The sequence below is a fragment of the Salvelinus fontinalis genome, chromosome 5 (genome assembly GCF_029448725.1).
Source record: "Salvelinus fontinalis isolate EN_2023a chromosome 5, ASM2944872v1, whole genome shotgun sequence".
Classification (NCBI taxonomy): domain Eukaryota; kingdom Metazoa; phylum Chordata; class Actinopteri; order Salmoniformes; family Salmonidae; genus Salvelinus; species Salvelinus fontinalis.
In genome coordinates this window covers 10266294-10286986 of record NC_074669.1, presented here as the reverse complement: position 1 = coordinate 10286986, position 20693 = coordinate 10266294, and the positions used below count along the sequence as shown (strand labels likewise).

At 41.1% G+C, this 20693-nt stretch overlaps 1 protein-coding gene across 9 annotated transcripts in view; it reads left to right on the top strand.

Annotated features, from left to right (window-relative positions):
• Positions 1–20693, top strand: part of LOC129855083 (calcium-dependent secretion activator 2-like) — a 240038-nt gene that overhangs the window by 195968 nt on the left and 23377 nt on the right. For 8 of the 9 annotated variants that reach the window (XM_055922398.1, XM_055922396.1, XM_055922395.1 and 5 more), the window contains one exon: positions 4410–4517. In XM_055922398.1, the coding sequence (XP_055778373.1) occupies positions 4410–4517 (108 nt within the window). The remainder of the gene's footprint in view (positions 1–4409; positions 4518–20693) is intronic. The other variant, XM_055922393.1, reaches the window with a different exon arrangement.

The following is a 20693-nucleotide window of genomic DNA, read 5'->3' as shown; positions in this document are numbered from 1 at the left end:
AAGACGCTCTTATCCAGAGCGCCTTACAGTTATTGCATTCATCTTAAGATAGCTAGGTGAGACAACCACATATCACAGTCAAAGCAAGTACATTTTTCCTCAAAGTAGTTATCAGTAGAGTCAACTCCACCATCACCTCTGGCAATTCCACCACCAACTCCACCACCACCTCCGGCAACTCCTTCACCACCACACACACCTTTTTCCATCTGCCTCCTTTTGACATAATTTGATTTCACACTAGATTGTTGACAGTCTGGAATAGCCTGTGTGTGTGGTTGTGTGTCTAGCATGTTTGGCTACAAGTCAAGTACAGAACTGAGGCTCATTCTTTGAAAGAGGGCAGAGCGTGACAGAGGGCGGCCCGTGTGTATTCTGTTTTGGCCCCAATCTGGAGTGTAGTTATGTTGGAACCTGGTGCATGCCTCCATCTCTTTCTCTATGCTTCCATCTCTTTCTCTATACCTCCATCTTTTTCCATGCCTCCATCTTTCTCCATCTCCTCCATGTCTCCATCTCTTTCTCCATGCCTCCATCTCTTTCTCCATGCCTCCATTTCTTTCTCCAAAACGTCCCTTTTTCAGGACCCTGTCTTTCAAAGATAATTCGTAAAATCCAAATAACTTCACAGATCTTCATTGTAAAGGGTTTAAACACTGTTTCCCATGCTTGTTCAATGAACCATAAGCAATTAATGAACATGCACCTGTGGAACGGTCGTTAAGACACTAAAAGCCTACAGACGGTAAGCATTTATGGTCACAGTTATGAAAACTTAGGCCACTAAAGAGTCCTTTCTACTGACTCTGAAAAACACCAAAGAAAGATGCCCAGGGTCCCAGCTCATCTGCGTGAACGTGCCTTAGGCATGCTGCATGGAGGCATGAGGACTGCAGATGTGGCCAGGGCAATTTATTGCAATGTCCATAGTGTGAGACGCCTAAGTCAACGCTACAAGGAGACAGGATGGACAGCTGATCGTCCTCCCAGTGGCAGACCACGTGTAACAACACCTGCACAGGATCGGTACATCCGAACATCACACCTGCGAGACAGGTACAGGATAGCAACAACAACTGCCCAGGATCGGTACATCCGAACATCACACCTACGAGACAGGTACAGGATGGCAACACCAACTGCCCGAGTTACACCAGGAATGCACAATCCAAACCCACCGTCGCTGGACTAGACAGGACTGGCAAAAAGTGCTCTTCACTGACGAGTCACGGTTTTGTCTCACCAGGGGCGATGGTCGGATTCACGTTTATCGTTGAAGGAATGAATGTTACACCGAGGCCTGTACTCTGGAGCGGGACTGGCAAATCTGGTGCAGTCCATGAGGAGGAGATGTACTGCAATACTTAATGCAGCTGGTGGCCTCACCAAATACTGACTGTTACTTTAGATTTTGACCCCCCCCCCCCCCCCCCCCCCCTTTGTTCAGGGACCCATTATTCCATTTCTGTTAGTCACATGTCTGTGGAAGTTGTTCAGTTTATGAACAAAGGGGGGGGGGGGGGTCAAAATGAATAATGAACATGCCTCCATCTCTTTCTCCATGCCTCCATCTCTTTCTCCATGCCTCCATCTCTTTCTCCATGCCTCCATCTCTTTCTCCATGCCTCCATCTCTTTCTCCATGCCTCCATCTCTTTCTCCATGCCTCCATCTCTTTCTCCATGCCTCCATCTTTTCTCCGTGCCTCCATCTTTTCTCCGTGCCTCCATCTTTTCTCCGTGCCTCCATTTCTTTCTCCATGCCTCCATTTCTTTCTCCATGCCTCCATCTCATTCTCCATCTCTTTCTCCATGCCTCCATCTCTTTCTCCATGCCTCCATCTCTTTCTCCATGCCTCCATCTCTTTCTCCATGCCTCCATTTCTTTCTCCATGCCTCCATCTCTTTCTCCATGCCTCCATTTCTTTCTCCATCTCTTTTTCCATGCCTCCATCTCTTTCTCCATGCCTCCATCTCTTTCTCCATGCCTCCATTTCTTTCTCCATGCCTCCATCTCTTTCTCCATGCCTCCATCTCTTTCTCCATGCCTCCATCTCTTTCTCCATGCCTCCATCTCTTTCTCCATGCCTCCATTTCTTTCTCCATGCCTCCATCTCTTTCTCCATGCCTCCATTTCTTTCTCCATCTCTTTTTCCATGCCTCCATCTCTTTCTCCATGCCTCCATCTCTTTCTCCATGCCTCCATCTCTTTCTCCATGCCTCTATTTCTTTCTCCATGCCTTCATCTCTTTCTCCATGCCTCCATTTCTTTCTCCATCTCTTTTTCCATGCCTCCATCTCATTCTCCATGCCTCCATCTCTTTCTCCATCTCTTTTTCCATGCCTCCATCTCTTTCTCCATCTCTTTCTCCATGCCTCCATCTCTTTCTCCGTGCCTCCCTGTCACACTGCTTTGTCACCTTGTCACTGAAGAAGAGAGAGAGGGGAAGAGGGTGGGGGAAAGAGAGTAATGGAGAGGGCTCTGCCTTGGAGGTGGCGGGGATTGATGCCCTTGTGACAACAGAGACAGTGATATATTGCCAATGATCCTGACATACACACACACCACCCCCCCCCCACACACACACACACACACACACACACACACACACACACACACACAGACCCACACAAACACACCACCCCACCTTACACACACACACACGCACGCACACACACACCACCCCACACCTGTCCAATCCATACTGTCACTCACTGCAGCTCAGGAGGTGGTGGATTCAAAGTCTCCACCCACTGGATTACAGTTTCCTGACAGGCCTGTCAATCATCTGACCCAACCCCCCTGACCCTAACCCCACAGCTCACCCCCCCTCACCCTAACATCCCTGTAGCAGAGTCCCCCTTACTGAACTTTAACCCCATGACACTGAGGTGCACGTCATCAAACGTCCATATGAATTATTGGGAACTGCATGTCACGTTGTATATAATTTTATATTAAATGTCTTTGAGAAAAACATTTCTACACTTTGTATTAATGCGTTATTTTATGCATTTAGGAACAGCATGGATAAAACATATATATTTTTACTGCATGATCCATAAAGAAGCTCTACCCATCGTTCCAGGTTTATTTTGGTAGTATTTGTATAATAGAGGTAATATGTTGAGGGGAAATATGAGAGTCAGAGTTTATTTTGAACACATTTTAGAATGGCTGTTATGCTGCTAGGCAACTAACACTGAGCCATTCAGTCAATCACAATGAGTTCAGTTACGTGGCAATGAGTGAACAACATCTTTCTTTGAAATATACAGGATATCATGATGCTTTCCTGGTTTGAAATGAGTTGTATTTGTGCAGCGTTTGATCTAAGTTTTTATTGAACCGGTGATTGATTGTCTCATAATATGTGATTATTTTACATTGGTTATGGCTTATCAGTGTAGGGCCATGAAATTAATTAGAATTACCTCTTATGAAGTTCACACACATCCTGACTGTGACCTAGACGGTGGGTGATGACTACGCCAAGTTTGAAATGTGTTATTTTTAGAGTAATTACACAACAGTGAGTCAGGGTCACAACCACTTCTGACTCATCAGGGTCATTTCCATCACGTCAGAGTCACCTCCGTTATGGCAGCGTCACCTCCGTTACGTCAATGCACCTGTTTACATGCTCCCAGCTCTAATGACTACCTCAACCTAAGGTAAGGAAGGCCACACACACACACAAAGGCCTATCACCCCAGTGTGTCAGTTACCCACCTTACTCTTCAGTTGCTATAATGACAGTTTGTAATCACAGTCCTCTCTTCCGTCTCTCTGGAAAAACATCAGGAGAAGGGGTTTTCCGCGTCGATTGTTTTTAATCGGCACATAGCTCTGTTTCCTTGTTTTCCACAGGGGAGTTGGCGCGCCGTGTTCAGAACCGTAGCAGGACATCAGGCCCTGGGGGCCATCTAAGGCCCTGTGAAATGGGTGTGAAAGATGTCAAAGCAATTACAATAGCATTACAGTGTAATCTCCCACTGACACAGAGAGTGTGAATGGAAGAGGTCTAACCCTCTTTTCTGCCTCTGGCCTCTCTCCTCTGGCGAAACGATTGCATTGACATTCACTAAATGTTTAGCTGGTAACAGCTCCACCGCTTGTTATTCTGACAGTGATTGTGGTGTGTGTTTTGTGTTTTTATTTTATTTTTATTTTTTACATGTCTCGAAGAGAAGGGGATTTTTAGCATGCAACAGTTAAAATTCAGTGTCCATGTTTTCCATCAAATAAAACTTAAGTTAATGAATATGGACCTTCTCTGATGAAATGTTAAGGACTAATACTGTCTTTCTCAACTGAACTTACCTATTACTCTTCCCTGTGTTTAATCCTATCTTCCTCCTTGTGTTTTTCCATCTCTTCCCTTCTCCCTCTCTCTCTCTCTGCTCTCAGAAGCCAGGGATGGACCTGGCTGATACCTATATAACGTTTGTGCGGCAGAACCAGGACATTCTGCGAGATCGCGTCAACGAGGAGATGTACATTGAGAAGCTGTTTGACGTGAGTGTGTCAACCTTGACGTGGACTCACACTTGCAGCAGCTTTTGTCATACAATCACATAGAATAGGTGGATAACTGTCACTCTTACAACACTATGATAAAATCTATAACTGATTAATTGTATTGAAAACAATAGGAATGGGAACCAGTGGACGATATCTCTGTGGGTTGTGATGCCAGTGCAGTAAAGATATAGTATCTTAATTTGATCACCCTGTTGCAGGAGAAATTTCCTGCAATGTAGGAAATGTTTAACTTGTAGTGTATTTGACGTTTTGAAAAGGCTTCTGAAGATTGTAGGATCCACAATGAAATTTCAGACTTGATTTTCCCTTACCAAAAATCTTATCAACCCCTACAAAAATGGCCATTAATTATAATCCACATAATAATTTGCATGTCCTGTTGCTGCAGGTTTATTTTCCTGCTGTAGCAAACTGGCTCAAAATAAGATCCTACGTCTGTATATGAAGGTGTTGCATGAAGAAGAAGAAAGACCCACCCACTATCTCTGTATTTCTCCTATTCTGAGATGAATCATTGTTAGGTCAAACAGTGTATCTGTGAGAGGTCACAGTGATCTCAGCCTCGTCCCAATAAGGCGACCCTGGAAGTTTATCAGAGATACAATCAATACCGAAATGTGCAAGTGAATACAAAGACTCTCTCTCTCTTTCAATTCATTTAAATGTGCTTTATTGGCATGGGAAACATATGTTACCATTGTGATCTCAGCCTCATCAGCCTCATCTCAGCCTCACAGTGATCTCAGCCTCATCCCAATAAGGCGACCCTGGAGTTTGTCAGAGATACAATCAATACCAAAATGTGCAAGTGAATACAAAGACTCTCTTTCAATTCATTTCAATGTGCTTTATTGGCATGGGAAACATATGTTACCATTGCCAAAGCAAGGGAAGTAGATAATATACAAAAATGAAATAAACAATAAAAATGAACATTACACTCACAGAAGTTCCAAAAGAATAAAGACATTTCAAATGTCATATTATGTATATATTATATATACACAGTGTTGTAACGATGTGCAAATGGTTAAAGTACAAAAGGGAAAATAAATAAACATAAATATGAGTTGTATTTACAATGGTGTTTGTTCTTCACTGCCCTTTTCTTGTGGCAACAGGTCACAAATCTTGCTGCTGTGATGGCACACTGTGGTATTTCACCCAGTAGATGTGGGAGTTTATTAAAATGTGGTTTGTTTTTGAAATCTTTGTGGATCTGTGTAATCTGAGGGAAATATGTGTCTCTAATATGATCATACATTTGGCAGAGGGTTAGGAAGTGCAGCTCAGTTTCCCCCTTATTTTGTGGGCAGTGTGCACATAGGCAGACCTGGCTCTCAAGAGAAGACAGGCTATGGCGGCCTTTCTCAATAGCAAGGCTGTGCTCACTGAGTCTGTACATGGTCAAAGCTTTCCTTACGTTTGGGTCAGTCACAGTGATCAGGTATTCTGCTGCTGTGTACTCTCTGTTTAGGGCCAAATATCTCTAGTTTGCTCAGTTTTTTAGTTTTCTCTTGATTTGGTTGGTTCTAATTGTGTTGCTGTCCTGGGGTTCTGTGGGGTCTGTTTGTGAACAGAGCCCCAGGACCAGCTTGTTTAGGGGACTCTTCTCCAGGTTCATCTCTCTGTAGGTGATTGCTTTGTTATAGAAGGTTTGGGAATCGCTTCCTTTTAGGTGGTTGTAGAATTTAGCAGCTCTTTTCTGGATTTTGATCATTAGCGGGTATCGGCCTAATTCTGCTTTGCAGGGCATTATTTGGTGTTTTACGTTGTACAATGAGGACATGTTTGCAGAATTTTGCATGCAGAGTCTCAATTTGGTGTTTGTCCCATTTTGTGAATTCTTGGTTGGTGAGCGGACCCCAGACCTCACAACCATAAAGGGCATTGGGTTCTATAACTGATTCAAGTATTTTTAGCCAGATCCTATTTGGTATGTCAAATTTGATGTTCCTTTTGATGGCATAGAAGGCCCTTCTTGCCTTGTCTCTCAGATCAGTCACAGCTTTGTGGAAGTTACCAGTGGCGCTGATGTTTAGGACGAGGTATGTATAGTTTTTTGTGTCCTCTAGGGCAACGGTGTCTAGATGGAAGTTGTATTTCTGGGCCTGGCGACTGGACCTTTTTTGGGACACCATTATTTTGTCTTGCTGAGGGTTACTGTCAGGGCCCAGGTCTGGCAGAATCTGTGCAGAAGGTCTAGGTGCTGCTGTAGGCCCTCCTTGGTTGGTGACAGAAGCACCAGATCATCAGCAAACAGTAGATATTTGACTTCATATTCTAGTAGGGTGCTGCAGACTGTTCCAGTGCCCTCGCCAATTGGTTGATATATATGTTGAAGAGGGTGGGGTTTAAGCTGCATTCCTGTCTCACCCCACGGCCTTGTGGGAAGAAATGTTTTTTTATGCCAATTTTAACCACACACTTGTTTGTGTACATGGATTTTATAATGTCGTATGTTTTTCACCCAACACCACTTTCCATCAATTTGTACTGCAGACCCTCATGCCAAATTGAGTCTTTTTTGAAAGGCTTTTTTGAAATCAACAAAGCATGAGAAGACTTTGCCTTTGTTTTTAGTTTGTTTGTTTGTTTGTCATTTAGGGTGTGCATTTAGGGTGTACATATGTGGCCTGTCGTATGATAATTTGGTAAAAAGCTAATTTGGAATTTGCTAAGTACATTGTTTTCACTGAGAAAATGTACGAGTCTGCTGTTAATGATAATGCAGAGGATTTTCCCAAGGTTGCTGTTGATGCATATCCCACGGTAGTTATTTTGGTCAAATTTGTCTCCACTTTTGTGGATTGGGGTGATCAGTCCTTGGTTCCAAATATTGGGGAAGATGCCAGAGCTAAGGATGATGTTAAAGAGTTTAAGTATACCCAATTGGAATTTGTGATCTGTATATTTTATAATTTCATATAGGATACCATCAACACCACAGGCCTTTTTGGGTTGGAGGGTTTTTATTTTGTCCTGTAGTACATTCAAGGTAATTGGATAATCAGGTGGGTTCTGGTAGTCTTTAATAGTTGATTCTAATATTTGTATTTGATCATTTATATGTTTTTGCTGTGTGTGCTTTTTTATAGAGCCAAAAAGATTGGAGAAGTGGTTTACCCATACATCTCCATTTTGGATAGATAATTCTTAGTGTTTTCCAATTTTCCCAGAAGTGGTTATAGTCTATGGATGCTTCAATTACATTGAGCTGATTTCTGATGTGCTGTTCCTTCTTTTTCCGTAGTGTATTTCTGTATTGTTTTAGTGATTCGCCATATTCAGGTTTTCTGGGTCTCCATGTTTTTGGTTGGACAGGTTTCTCAATTTCTTTCTTAGGTTTTTGCATTCTTCATCAAACCATTTGTCGTCATTGTTCATTTTCTTCAGTTTTCTGTTTGACATTTTTAGATTTGAGAGGTCAAATATACTGTTTAGATTTTCTACTGCCAAGTTTACACCTTCACTATTACAGTGGAACGTTTTGTCCAGGAAGTTGTCTAAAAGGGATTGAATTTGTTGTTGCCTAATTGTTTTTTTTGGTATGTTTCCAAACTACGTTCCTTCCATCTATAGCATTTCTTAATATTATTCAGTTCCTTTGGCTTTGATGCCTCATGATTGATCATATCTCTGTTCAAGTAGACTGTGATTTTGCTGTGATCTGATAGGGGTGTCAGTGGGCTGACTGTGAATACTCTGAGAGACTCTGGGTTGAGGTCAGTAATAAAGTAGTCTACAGTACTACTCCCAAGGGATGAGCTATAGGTGTACCTACCATAGGAGTCCCCTCGAAGCCTACCATTGACTATGTACATACCCAGCGTGTGACAGAGCTGCAGGAGTTGTGACCTGTTTTTGTTGGTTATGTTGTGCCTAGGGGGGCATATGGGGGAGGGAATGCTGTCCCCTCCAGGCAGGTGTTTGTCCCCCTGTGTGCTGAGGGTGTCAGATTATTGTCCGGTTCTGGCATTTAGGTCGCCACAGACTAGCACATGTCCCTGGGCCTGTAAATTATTAATTTCCCCATCCAGAATGGAGAAGCTGTCTTCAATAAAGTATGGGGATTCTAGTGGGGGGATATAGGTAGCACACAGGAGGACATTTTTCTCTTTTAAGATAATTTCCTTTTGAATTTCGAGCCAAATGTAACATGTTACTGTTTTGATTAATTTAAGAGTGAGTTAGGTCTGCTCTATAACAAATTAGCATAACCCTTGAGTCCCTCCCTGTTTCACACCTGGTAGTTTGGTGGATGGGACTACTAGCTCTCTGTAACCAGAGGGCAACCAGTGGGTCCGTCTCCTCCATGTTTCTTGTTGGATGAATGTCTGTATTTCCGGTTCCTGCTCTTTAGGCCATAAGCAGATGACCTCAGGCCTTAGATATTCCAGGATGAGATAGTGAAGGCTTTGTGTTTCATAAAGTGTCCAATGTTATTGGTCCTGGGGTTTGGCCTCAGGCCAGTAAGTGTAAGCAGAGCCTGCTGAGCATCTGGTACATTCCATTGTTTTAGGCTCGTGTAAGAGTGGGGGTTGGGCCTGTTTGCCCACTCACGGCCTGGGCGCATGTGTGACTTCCATGTTGAGGCCCTCTTTGCAGGAGTGGAGGGGCATGGGGCTGATCTGAGGGGGCATAAATGGAGTGTGGGCATGGTTGACTTGGGGGGTTTGTCGATTGGTTGGGGTGGGGGTGTGGATGTGGCTGGTGGTGTTGTGGTCTGGATGTAGGTCCTCTCGGCATGGGTCCTCTGTGTATAGGTCCCGGAGTCCCGCAGGTTTGGGAGTGAGTCTCGCTGGTCTGGGTGGGGTGCCTATTGATCTGTAGCTCCTGTGTGAAGTGTTGGGACTGCGTTTGAGAGCGATGTCCTTTAGGGTCCGGGCGAAGGTGGTGTCGTGTCTTTGGCATCATTAAAACTGAAGACTTATTTATCAAATAACTCTCTAATTATTATTATGCGATTAAACTCATTAATCATGTAACTGTAATTTACTAGGAAGTCTGGGCACCAAGGAAAATATTCAGATTACAAAGTTATAATTTTCCTAATATAACTTTCAGATATTTTCTGCTCAATTAGTCTTCGAATTAATTAATTATTATTTACCTCACGTTAGTCTCATTCCAAAAGTCGTAAATTGTTGGTTATCTGCACGAACCCAGTCTTCACTATGAGTCATCTATACATCAATTGTCTTAAAATCATTTATTTACTAACTAAGTAATTCACAGAAATGCATAACTCAAACAAACAAAGTAGATGGTTACAAAGAAATGATAGCTGATGTGCCCTAGTGAGCTAAACCGGCATGGTGGCTTGTTAGACAAGCTGGACTGTTGTCTGGGTCTGTGCTGACTGGAGTGTAATAGCCTGCTGTTCCAGCTCCACCTGCCTTACGTCCAGCTGGTTGAATTTATCCCTCATTTCAATGAGGGAGTAGTACTCTGTGCTGGGAGGTTGACTTTCCGCTTGGGGTTGCTCGTCTGTGGGTTTATGTAATGAAGAGGTCTGGTCTGACCTGCTCGGGGAGGGGGTATCTTTCTCAAGGGAGAGCTTCTCCTGCTGAACTATTTCTTTGATTAGGTGAAAGTGAAAGTGCAGCTGAAACTGTTTGGGGTTGTCCTGTACCAATACTGTTCCAGACTTCTAGAGATTTATATTAGCTGACTCAGAGTCCTCGTTGTCTAGTATTCTGAGTGTCCACCCATCGGTAACACCCCCCCCCCCCCTTACCAGAGGGGTAGTGTGTTAATATAGCCCTGTGCCATGCCAGGGGATGGTTTGTGTGGAAGATGAGGTTTCTGATGTTCCCATTTCCATAATAATCAGCAAAAAGTGTCTCTTGATTTTCCATAAGGCGCTTAATTTTGTTCTCTTTTTGTGTCTTATTATTCTTTACATACAGAGGGTACTGTATTTTAATTACCTCAGCTGTTCAAAGGCCTCCATTTGGTTGGGGCTCTCCTGCCATTGTTGGGATTAAGGGCTTTGACACCTCTCACTTGACACATCAGTGTTAATTGAAGTTGTATCAAGCTTGGTAGCTTTAATTTAGCATTCAGTCCTTATAAAGTACAATATATCATTGTAAAGTATTTTTCTTCTTGGCTTTTGGAAATAAAATCTAGCTTCAAACTAAACATTACTCACTCAGTTCCAGGTTGGATGGTTTTTTCAGGTCTCTGTTTGTTTGCCAGAGCATTTGCTATATAGCTTGGGAATAATAATCTTTGGTAGTTGTAATCCTTCTAGGTAATTGCGTCCGAAATCAGGTTGTAGGTTTTGAGTTTTGATTTGGAGTGAATGTTATGTTGTGGAGGGTCGTATCCTGTATATGTTCTTGCTGAAAAATCCAAGTTTATCTTACTCTAAATCTATATTTTTTAAAGAACATGCTGAAAAATGTGAGCTCATCTGCTCATAACCACTCTCTCTCTCTCTTTCTCTCTTTCCCTCTTTCTTTTTCTCTCTCTCTCTCTTTCTTTTTCTCTCTCTCTTTCTCTCTCTTTCCCTCGTTCTTTTTCTCTCTCTCTCTCTCTTTCCCTCCCTCTCTCTTTCTTTTTTCCTCTCTTTCCCTTTCACTCATAGATATGTTGAAGAGTGTGGTGCTCAAACTGCATCCCTGTCTTACCCCATGGCCCTAAGGAAAGAAATCTGTGTTTTTTGCCAATTTTAAATGCACACCTCGCTCTCTCTCTGTCACTCTCACTCATACACTACCAGTCACTTAGAAATGTCCTTTTTTTAAATTTAAATAATTCTTTTTTTTTTACCATTAAAATATCATCAAATTGATTAGAAATACAGTGTAGACATTGTTAATGTTGTAAATTACTATTGTAACTGGAAACTTCAATTTAAAAAAATGTAATATCTACATAGGCGTACATAGGCCCATTATCAGCAACCATCACTCCTGTGTTCCAATGGCGCGTTGTTAGCTAATCCAAGTTTATCATTTTAATAGGCTAATTGATCATAAGAAAACCCTTTTGTTGTTCTGATTTAAAGTAGCAATAAAACTGGCCTTATTTAAACTAGTTGAGCATGTGGAGCAACAGCATTTGTGGGTTCGATTATAGGCTCAAAATGGCAAGAAATTTGATTTGGAGTGAATGTTATGTTACACCTTTCTTCTGAAACTCGTCAGTGTATTCTTGTTCTGATAAATGAAGGCTATTCCATGTGAGAAATTGCCAAGAAACTGAAGATCTCGTACAACGCTGTGTACTACTCCCTTCACAGAACGGCACAAACTGGCTCTAACCAGAATAGAAAGAGGAGTGGGAGGCCCCGGGGCACAACTAAGCAAGAGGACAAGTACATTTGTGTGTCTAGTTTGAGAAACAGACGCCTCACAAGTCCTGAACTGGCAGCTTCATTAAATAGTACCCGCAAAACACCAGTCTCAACGTCAACAGTGAAGAGGCGACTCTGGGATGCTGGCCTTCTAGGCAGAGTTCCTCTGTCCAGTGTCTGTGTTCTTTTGCCCATCTTAATCTTTTATTTTTATTGGCCAGTCTGAGATATGGCTTTTTCTTTGCTACTCTGCCTAGAAGGCCATAATCCCGGAGTCGCCTCTTCACTGTTGACGTTGAGACTGTGCGTCTGTTGGTTCAAGCAAGTCTCTTCTTATTGGTGTCCTTTAGTAGTGGTTTCTTTGCAGCAATTCGACCAAGGCCTGATTCCCGCAGTCTCCTCTGAACAGTCGTCTTTTACTTGAACTCTGTGAAGCATTTATTTGGGCTGCAATCGGATGCTGATAACTCTAATGAACTTATCCTCTGCAGCAGGTAACTCTGGGTTTTCCTTTCCTGTGGTGGTCCTCATGAGAGCCAGTTTCATCATAGCGCTTGATGGTTTTTGCGACTGCACTTGAAGAAACTTTCAAAGTTCTTGAAATGTTCTGCATTGACTGGTCTTCATGTCTTAAAGTAATGGACTGTCGTTTCTCTTTGCTTATTTGAGCTGTTCTTGACTTGGTCTTTTACCAAATAGGGCTATCCTCTGTATATCAACCCTACCTTGTCACAACACAACTGATTGGCTCAAATGCATTAAGAAGGGAAGAAATTTAACAAGGCTCACCTGTTAATTGAAATGCATTTCAGGTGACAACCTCATGAAGCTGGTTGAGAGAATGCCAAGAGTGTGCAAAGCTGTCATCAAGGCAAAGGGTGGCTGCTTTGAAGAATCTCAAACATGAAATATATTTTTATTTGTTTAACACTTTTTTGTTTACTACATGATTGCATATGTGTTATTTCATAGTTTTGATGTCTTCACTATTATTCTACAATGTAGAAAATAGTAAAAATAAAGAAAAACCCTGCAATTAGTAGGTGTGTGCAAACTTTTGACGGGTACTGTATGTAAATGTTATATTTCTTTTTTTAAATGTATTAATTAGCAAACATTTCTAAAAAATATATATATATATATATATATATATATATATATATATATATATATATACTTTAAAAATAAGGCTGTAATGAAAGAACATGTGGAAAATGTCAAGGGGTTTGAATAATTTCCGAAAGCACTGTATATCAATGAATTGGCGAGATTACTAAAACAGTCTACAGCACCCGGCCTCACCCTACTGGACTCTGAAATCAAATGTCTATTGTTTGCAGATGATCTGATGCTTCTGTCCCCAACCAAGGAGGGCCTACAGCAGCACCTAGATCTTCTGCACAAAAACTGTCAGAGTTGGGCCCTGACAATGAATCTTAGTAAGACAAAAATAATGGTGTTCCAAAAAAGGTCCAGTAGCCAATACAACAAATTCTATCTAGACACTGTTGCCCTAGAGTACACAAACAATTATACCTACCTCTGCCTTAACATCAACACCTCAAGTAACTTCCACAAGGCTGTGAACGATCTAAGAGACAAGGCAAGAAGGGCCTTCTATAAAACTTCCCAATTTAGGATTTTGCTAATAATTCACAAAATCGGACAAACACCTAATTCAGACTTTGCATGCAGAATTCTGCAAAAATACACTTTGTGTACAACGCAAAACCCCAAACAATCCATGCAGAGCAGAATTAGGACGATACCCGCTAGTTATCAAAATCCAGAAAAGAGCTGTTCAATTCTACAACCGCCTAAAAGGAAGTGATGCTCACATATTCTACCACAAAGCCCTCACCTACAGAGTGATGAACCCAGAGAAGAAACCCCTCAGCCAGTTGGTTCTGGGGCTCTGTTCACAAACACCCCACAGAGCCCCAGGACCGAAACATTTACAATTGGCTCACTCATCCCCCTCTTCTCCCCTGTAACTATTCCCCAGGTCGTTGCTGTAAATGTGAATGTATTCTCAGTCAACTTATCTGGTAAAATAACTGTAAAATAAAAATATTTTGACCCAACAAAATCCTTGAGTATGTACTGACTCAGCTAGCATAGACTTTCTATTGACAGAGGCCGATATAGACAGACCTAGCTCTCGAGAGATGACAGGCTATGTGCCCACTGCCCACAAAATGAGGTGGAAACTGAGCTACACTTCCTAACCTCCTGCTAAATGTATGACCACATTAGAGACACATATTTCCCACAGATCACACAGATCCACAAAGATGTTGAAAACAAATCAAACATTGATAAACTCCTATATCTCTTAGGCAAAATACCGCAGTGTGCAAACACAGCGGCAAGATTTGCGGTCTATTGCCATGAGAAAAGCTCAACCCGTAGAGCATAAACATCATTGTAAATATAACCTATACATTTATATTTATTTATTTTCTCTTTCGTACTTCAACTATTTGCACATTGTTACAACACTGTACATAGCCAATAATATAACATTAATTTTTGTGAGTGTAATGTTTACTGATGGTTTATTCCTCTTGTTTATTTCCCTTTTGTTTATTGTCTATTCCACTTGCTTTGGCAATGTAAATATATATGTTTCCCATGCCAATAAAGCACTTTGGAGAGAGATAATCCCATTGTGACTACTTCCAGGGCCCAAGCTACCCCCTCCGGGTTTTTGTTGACCTGTTTTCTATTGAAATATGCCGAGAGGTGTTGTGTTTCCCTGTGTGTGCCCCCCTACTTCCTCTATCTATCCTGCAGTCGCAGTGTGTCACTGAGTACCTTCAAACACGAGATGAGACGCATACACACAGGGGGCACATACACATTTACACGCATGCAGTGAGGAACACATACATACACAATCCATATTATGCAATACACACACACACACACACACACACACATATTTAAACACACCCCTCTTCATTGCTTCCCTCTAAGATTGGGTTTGTAAACTTGAGGTGGAAGCTGAGATTGGAGTAAATCAGTGTTGATTTGTTGGGCCTTCACTGGGGCTGGGGAGACTGGGAGGGGGGTAGATGGGAGAAGGAGGAGGCAGGCACAGCTCTAATGGACCCGACACACCCATAGTCATGCACCAGGAGGAGAGACAACGGCAGGGTCTCACCATGTCACCACACACACACACACGGTTATGCGTCGCCGCCTGTGGTTGTTTGTGTTGGGAAATGTCATTATCTTTGCATATGTGTTCATGTGCACAAATCTGTCTGTTTATGTGTGAGTGTAAGCGTATGTACTATGTAAATATACAGCATGTGTGTGCTTGCACCGCCAGCAGCTTGTATTGGTCCGCTGTTTCTAACTGTATTTGCATAGTGTGTGTGTGTGTGTGTGTGTGTGTGTGTGTGTGTGTGTGTGTGTGTGTGTGTGTGTGTGTGTGTGTGTGTGTGTGTGTGTGTGTGTGTGTGTGTGTGTGTGAATACATGCGGAGCAGCCAAGATAGGGTTGAGCCTTCTGTGTTGATGAAGAGGCTAATGCATGCCCTTGCAGGCGGCCAGTCCTTCTCGTCCTCCACATTAGGGGACAAATCACCCTGATTAAGCCACTGATAAAGCCTTCCGACAGGGACCACACAACCTAGCCCTCCCTTTCAGCCAGCCCCCAAGTGTGGCCCTGCTTTCTCCACTCTGCCCTTAACCATATCAATCGAGGGACACTTAAGTATGTCATTACCGTCATGCCGTCAGAAATGCCACAAAGACATGCTCAGCTCCGAAACCACATTAACAATGTTCCAAGAGAACTAATGACAACAAACGACCTGCCGTTCACTCATTTTCACTTGTCTAGGTAATGCTTTCTCGTCCCCTCCATCTGTTTTCCCCTTCTTCCGCTAATCGGCTCAATTAAAGAGCGTCTCCATTTTCAATTTCATGCTCGTTCTGTTGAGTGCCAGGGGGCGGCTAGCCTATTATCGAGTAGGCTGGCTCCCGTTGTAGGTATTCATGTTTCTATTGGCTGTTGTGGAGCCAAGGCTGACAATATTCAAAGTGAACGGAGATGGAATCTTCTCCTTTAATATATCCAAGAGGATGGGCTGTCCACTGGTGTTCCGTCCAATTAATGTCTCATGCTCTTTGTCAGAAGTTCTCACTTGAGAAGACATTGATAGAAAATCAGGTGCTTTCTGGAAACAACATCCCACTAGTGATTTCTTTACTCTTCGATGAGCAGGGATCTCAATAAAGGGTATTGCAGGGTAATGTAGTGTATTGTGGGGAAATGTAGGATAATGCATGGTAATGTAGGGTAATGTAGTGTGTTGCATCTTCAAATAAATGCTGTATGGAGTGAGGCACATTTGCTCCAAATAGGCACTGACACGCTGTACTGTAATGTTCCTGAACTCAGTTGTTTTTTGTTCCCTAAACTAGCAAGCCTCATAACATCAAAAAGTACAGCTAACTTACATTTACATTTAAGTCATTTAGCAGACGCTCTTATCCAGAGCGACTTACAAATTGGTGCATTCACCTTATATCCAGTGGAACAGCCACTTTACAATAGTGCATCTAAATCTTTTAAGGGGGGGGGGGGGTTAGAAGGATTACTTTATCCTATCCTAGGTATTCCTTAAAGACGTGGGGTTTCAGGTGTCTATGTCAACATTCTATACTATCTATACACCTATACTATCTACTCTATACACCTAAACTATCTGCTCTATACACCTATATCTGCTCTATACACCTATATCTGCTCTATACACCTATACTATCTGCTCTATACACCTAAACTATCTACTCTATACACCTATACTATCTACTCTATACACCTAAACTATCTGCTCTATACACCTATATCTGCTCTATACACCTATATCTGCTCTATACACCTATACTATCTGCTCTATACGCCTAAACTATCTACTCTATACACCTAAACTATCTACTCTATACACCTATACTATCTGCTCTATACACCTATACTATCTGCTCTGTACACCTATACTATCTGCTCTGTACACCTATACTATCTGCTCTGTACACCTATACTATCTGCTCTGTACACCTATACTATCTGCTCTGTACACCTATACTATCTGCTCTGTACACCTATACTATCTGCTCTGTACACCTATACTATCTGCTCTGTACACCTATACTATCTGCTCTGTACACCTATACTATCTGCTCTGTACACCTATACTATCTGCTCTGTACACCTATACTATCTGCTCTGTACACCTATACTATCTGCTCTGTACACCTATACTATCTGCTCTGTACACCTATACTATCTGCTCTGTACACCTATACTATCTGCTCTGTACACCTATACTATCTGCTCTGTACACCTATACTATCTGCTCTGTACACCTATACTATCTGCTCTGTACACCTATACTATCTATACAACGGTATCTCTATACACTATCTACTGTAAACGTCTGTACAATCTAAACACCTATACTATCTACACACCCATATTCTCTATTGTAAACATCTATATTAACTATAGACCATTGCTAACTATACACCATTACTAACTATACACCTGTACTGTCTATACACATGTACTGTCTATACACCTATACTATCTATACACCTATATTATCTATTGTAAACGTCTATACTAAGTATACACCTATACTAACTGTACATCATTACTAACTATACACCTGTACTGTCTATACACCTTTACTATCTAAACAGCTATGCCATCTATACACCTTTACTATCTACTGTATACACCTATATTATCTGTACAACTGTATCTCTATACACCTATACTATCTATACAGCTATACTATCTATACACCTATACTATCTATTAACCTAGACCATCTATAAGCTAAAACTATCTATAAAACTATACTATCTATACGCCTATACGATCTATACGCCTAGACTATCTATACACCTATACTATCTACACACCCATATTATCTATTGTAAACATCTATACTAACTATACACCATTACTAACTATACACCTGTACTTGTCTATACACCCGTGCTATCTACTGTATACATCTATACTATCTATACAACTGTATCTCTATACACCTATGCAATCTACTGTAAACACCTATACTATATATACACCTATACTATCTACTGTAAACACCTATACTACCTATATGTCTAGACTATCTATTAACCTTGACTCTCTATAAGCCAAAACTAACTATACGCCTATATCTACTGTAAATGTCTGTATACACCTATAATATCTACTGTATAACCCTACAGTATATCTATACACCTATAGTAACTATATTCCTATACTATCTATACTCCTTTATTCTCTATACACCTGTGTTATCTACTGTAAACATCTATACTATCTATACACCTGTACTATCTATACAGCTATTCTATTTAGTGTGTACTGTATACACCTATATTATCTATATACCTGTACTAACTATACACATATACTAACTATATGCCTATACTATCTATACTCCTTTATTGTCTATACACCTGTACTATCTACTCTATACACCTGTACTATCTACTGTATACGCCTGTCTATATACCTATATTATCTGTATACCTATACTAACTATACGCCTATGCTATCTATACTCTTTTACTATCTATACACCTTACTATGTACTGTATACACCTATACTATCTACACACCTATACTATCTACTGTAACTAAATATAAATATATACTAAATATGCTCCTATACTAACTACATGCCTATACTATATATACTACTTTGCTATCTAAACACCAATACTCTCTACTGTATACACCTATATTATCTATATATCTGTACTAACTATACACCTATACTAACTATACAACTATACTAACTATACACCTATACTAACTATACACCTATACAAACAATACGCCTATACTAACTATACACCTATACTAACTATATGCCTATACTAACTATACACCTATACTAACTATATGCCTATACTATCTATACTCCTTTACTGTCTATACACCTGTGCTATCTACTGTATACACCTATACTAACTATACAACTATACTAACTATACACCTATACTAACTATACGCCTATACTAACAATACGCCTATACTAACAATACGCCTATACTAACTATATGCCTATACTAACTATATGCCTATACTAACTATACTCCTTTACTGCCTATACACCTGTACTATCTACTGTCAACATCTATACTACCTATACACCTATACTATCTACTGTAAACATCTGTACTGTCTCTACACCTCTACTGTATACACCTCTATTATATACTGTATACACCTATACTATCAACTGTATACACCTGTACTATCTACTGTATACATCTCTTTCTATATACCTATGCTAACTATATGCCTATGCTATCTATAGTCCTTTACTATCTATACACCTATATTTTTTCTGTATACACCTATATGATCTAATGTATACACCTATATTATCTATATACCTATACTAAATATGCTCCTATACTAACTACATGCCTATACTATATATTCTACTTTGCTATCTATACACCAATACTCTCTACTGTAAACACCTGTACTATCTATACACCTGTACTATCTATACACCTGTACTATATATACTCCTTTGCTATTTATACACCTATACTATCTAATGTATACACCTATGCTATCTACACACCTATACTATCTACTGAAAACACATGTACTATCTATACCCCTGTACTACCTAATGTATACACCTATACTATCTAATGTATATATCTATATCTATACACCTATACTATGTACTGTAAACACCTATACTATCTATACACCTGTACTATCTAATGTATACACCTATACTATCTACTGTATACATCGATTTCTATATACCTATAGTAACTAAACGCCTATACTATATATACTCCTTTGCTATCTATACACCAATACTCTCTATTGTAAACATCTATACTATCTATACACCTGTACTATCTATACAGCTATACTATCTAATGTATACACCTATACCATCTACTGTATACACCAATACTATCAATACACCTATACTATCTGCACTATGTATACACTACCGTTCAAAAGTTTGGGGTCACTTAGAAATATATTTGTTTTTTAAATGAAATCACATTTTCTGTCCATTAAAATAACATCAAATTTATCAAAAATACAGTATAGACATTGTTAATGTTGTAAATGACTATTGTAGATGGGAACAGATGATTGTACGCCTACCTAGACATTACAGAGGCCCATTTTCAGCAACCATCACTCCTGTGTTCCAATGGCACGTTGTGGTAGCTAATCCAAGTTTATCATTTTAAAAGGCCAATTGATCATTAGAAAACCACTTTGTGGGGCCTCCCGGGTGGCGCAGTGGTCTAGAGCTGCGCCACCAGAGTCTCTGGGTTCGCGCCCAGGCTCTGTCGCAGCCGGCCGCGACCGGGAGGTCCGTGGGACAACGCACAATTGGCTTAGCGTCGTCCGGGTTAGGGAGGGTTTGGCCGGTAGGGATATCCTTGTCTCATCGCGCTCCAGCGACTCCTGTGGCGGGCCGGGGGCAGTGCGCGCTAACCGAGGGGGGCGGTTGCACGGTGTTTCCTCCGACACATTGGTGCGGCTGGCTTCCGGGTTGGAGGCGCGCTGTGTTAAGAAGCAGTGCGGCTTGGTTGGGTTGTGCTTCGGAGGACGCATGGCTTTCGACCTTCGTCTCTCCCGAGCCCGTACGGGAGTTGTAGCGATGAGACGATAGTAATTACTAGCGATTGGGTACCACGAAAATTGGGGAGAAAAGGGGATAAAATAAAAAAAATAAAAAAAATAAAACCACTTTGTAATTATGTTAGCACAGCTGAAAACTGTTGTGCTGATTAATTAAGAAGCAATAAAACTGG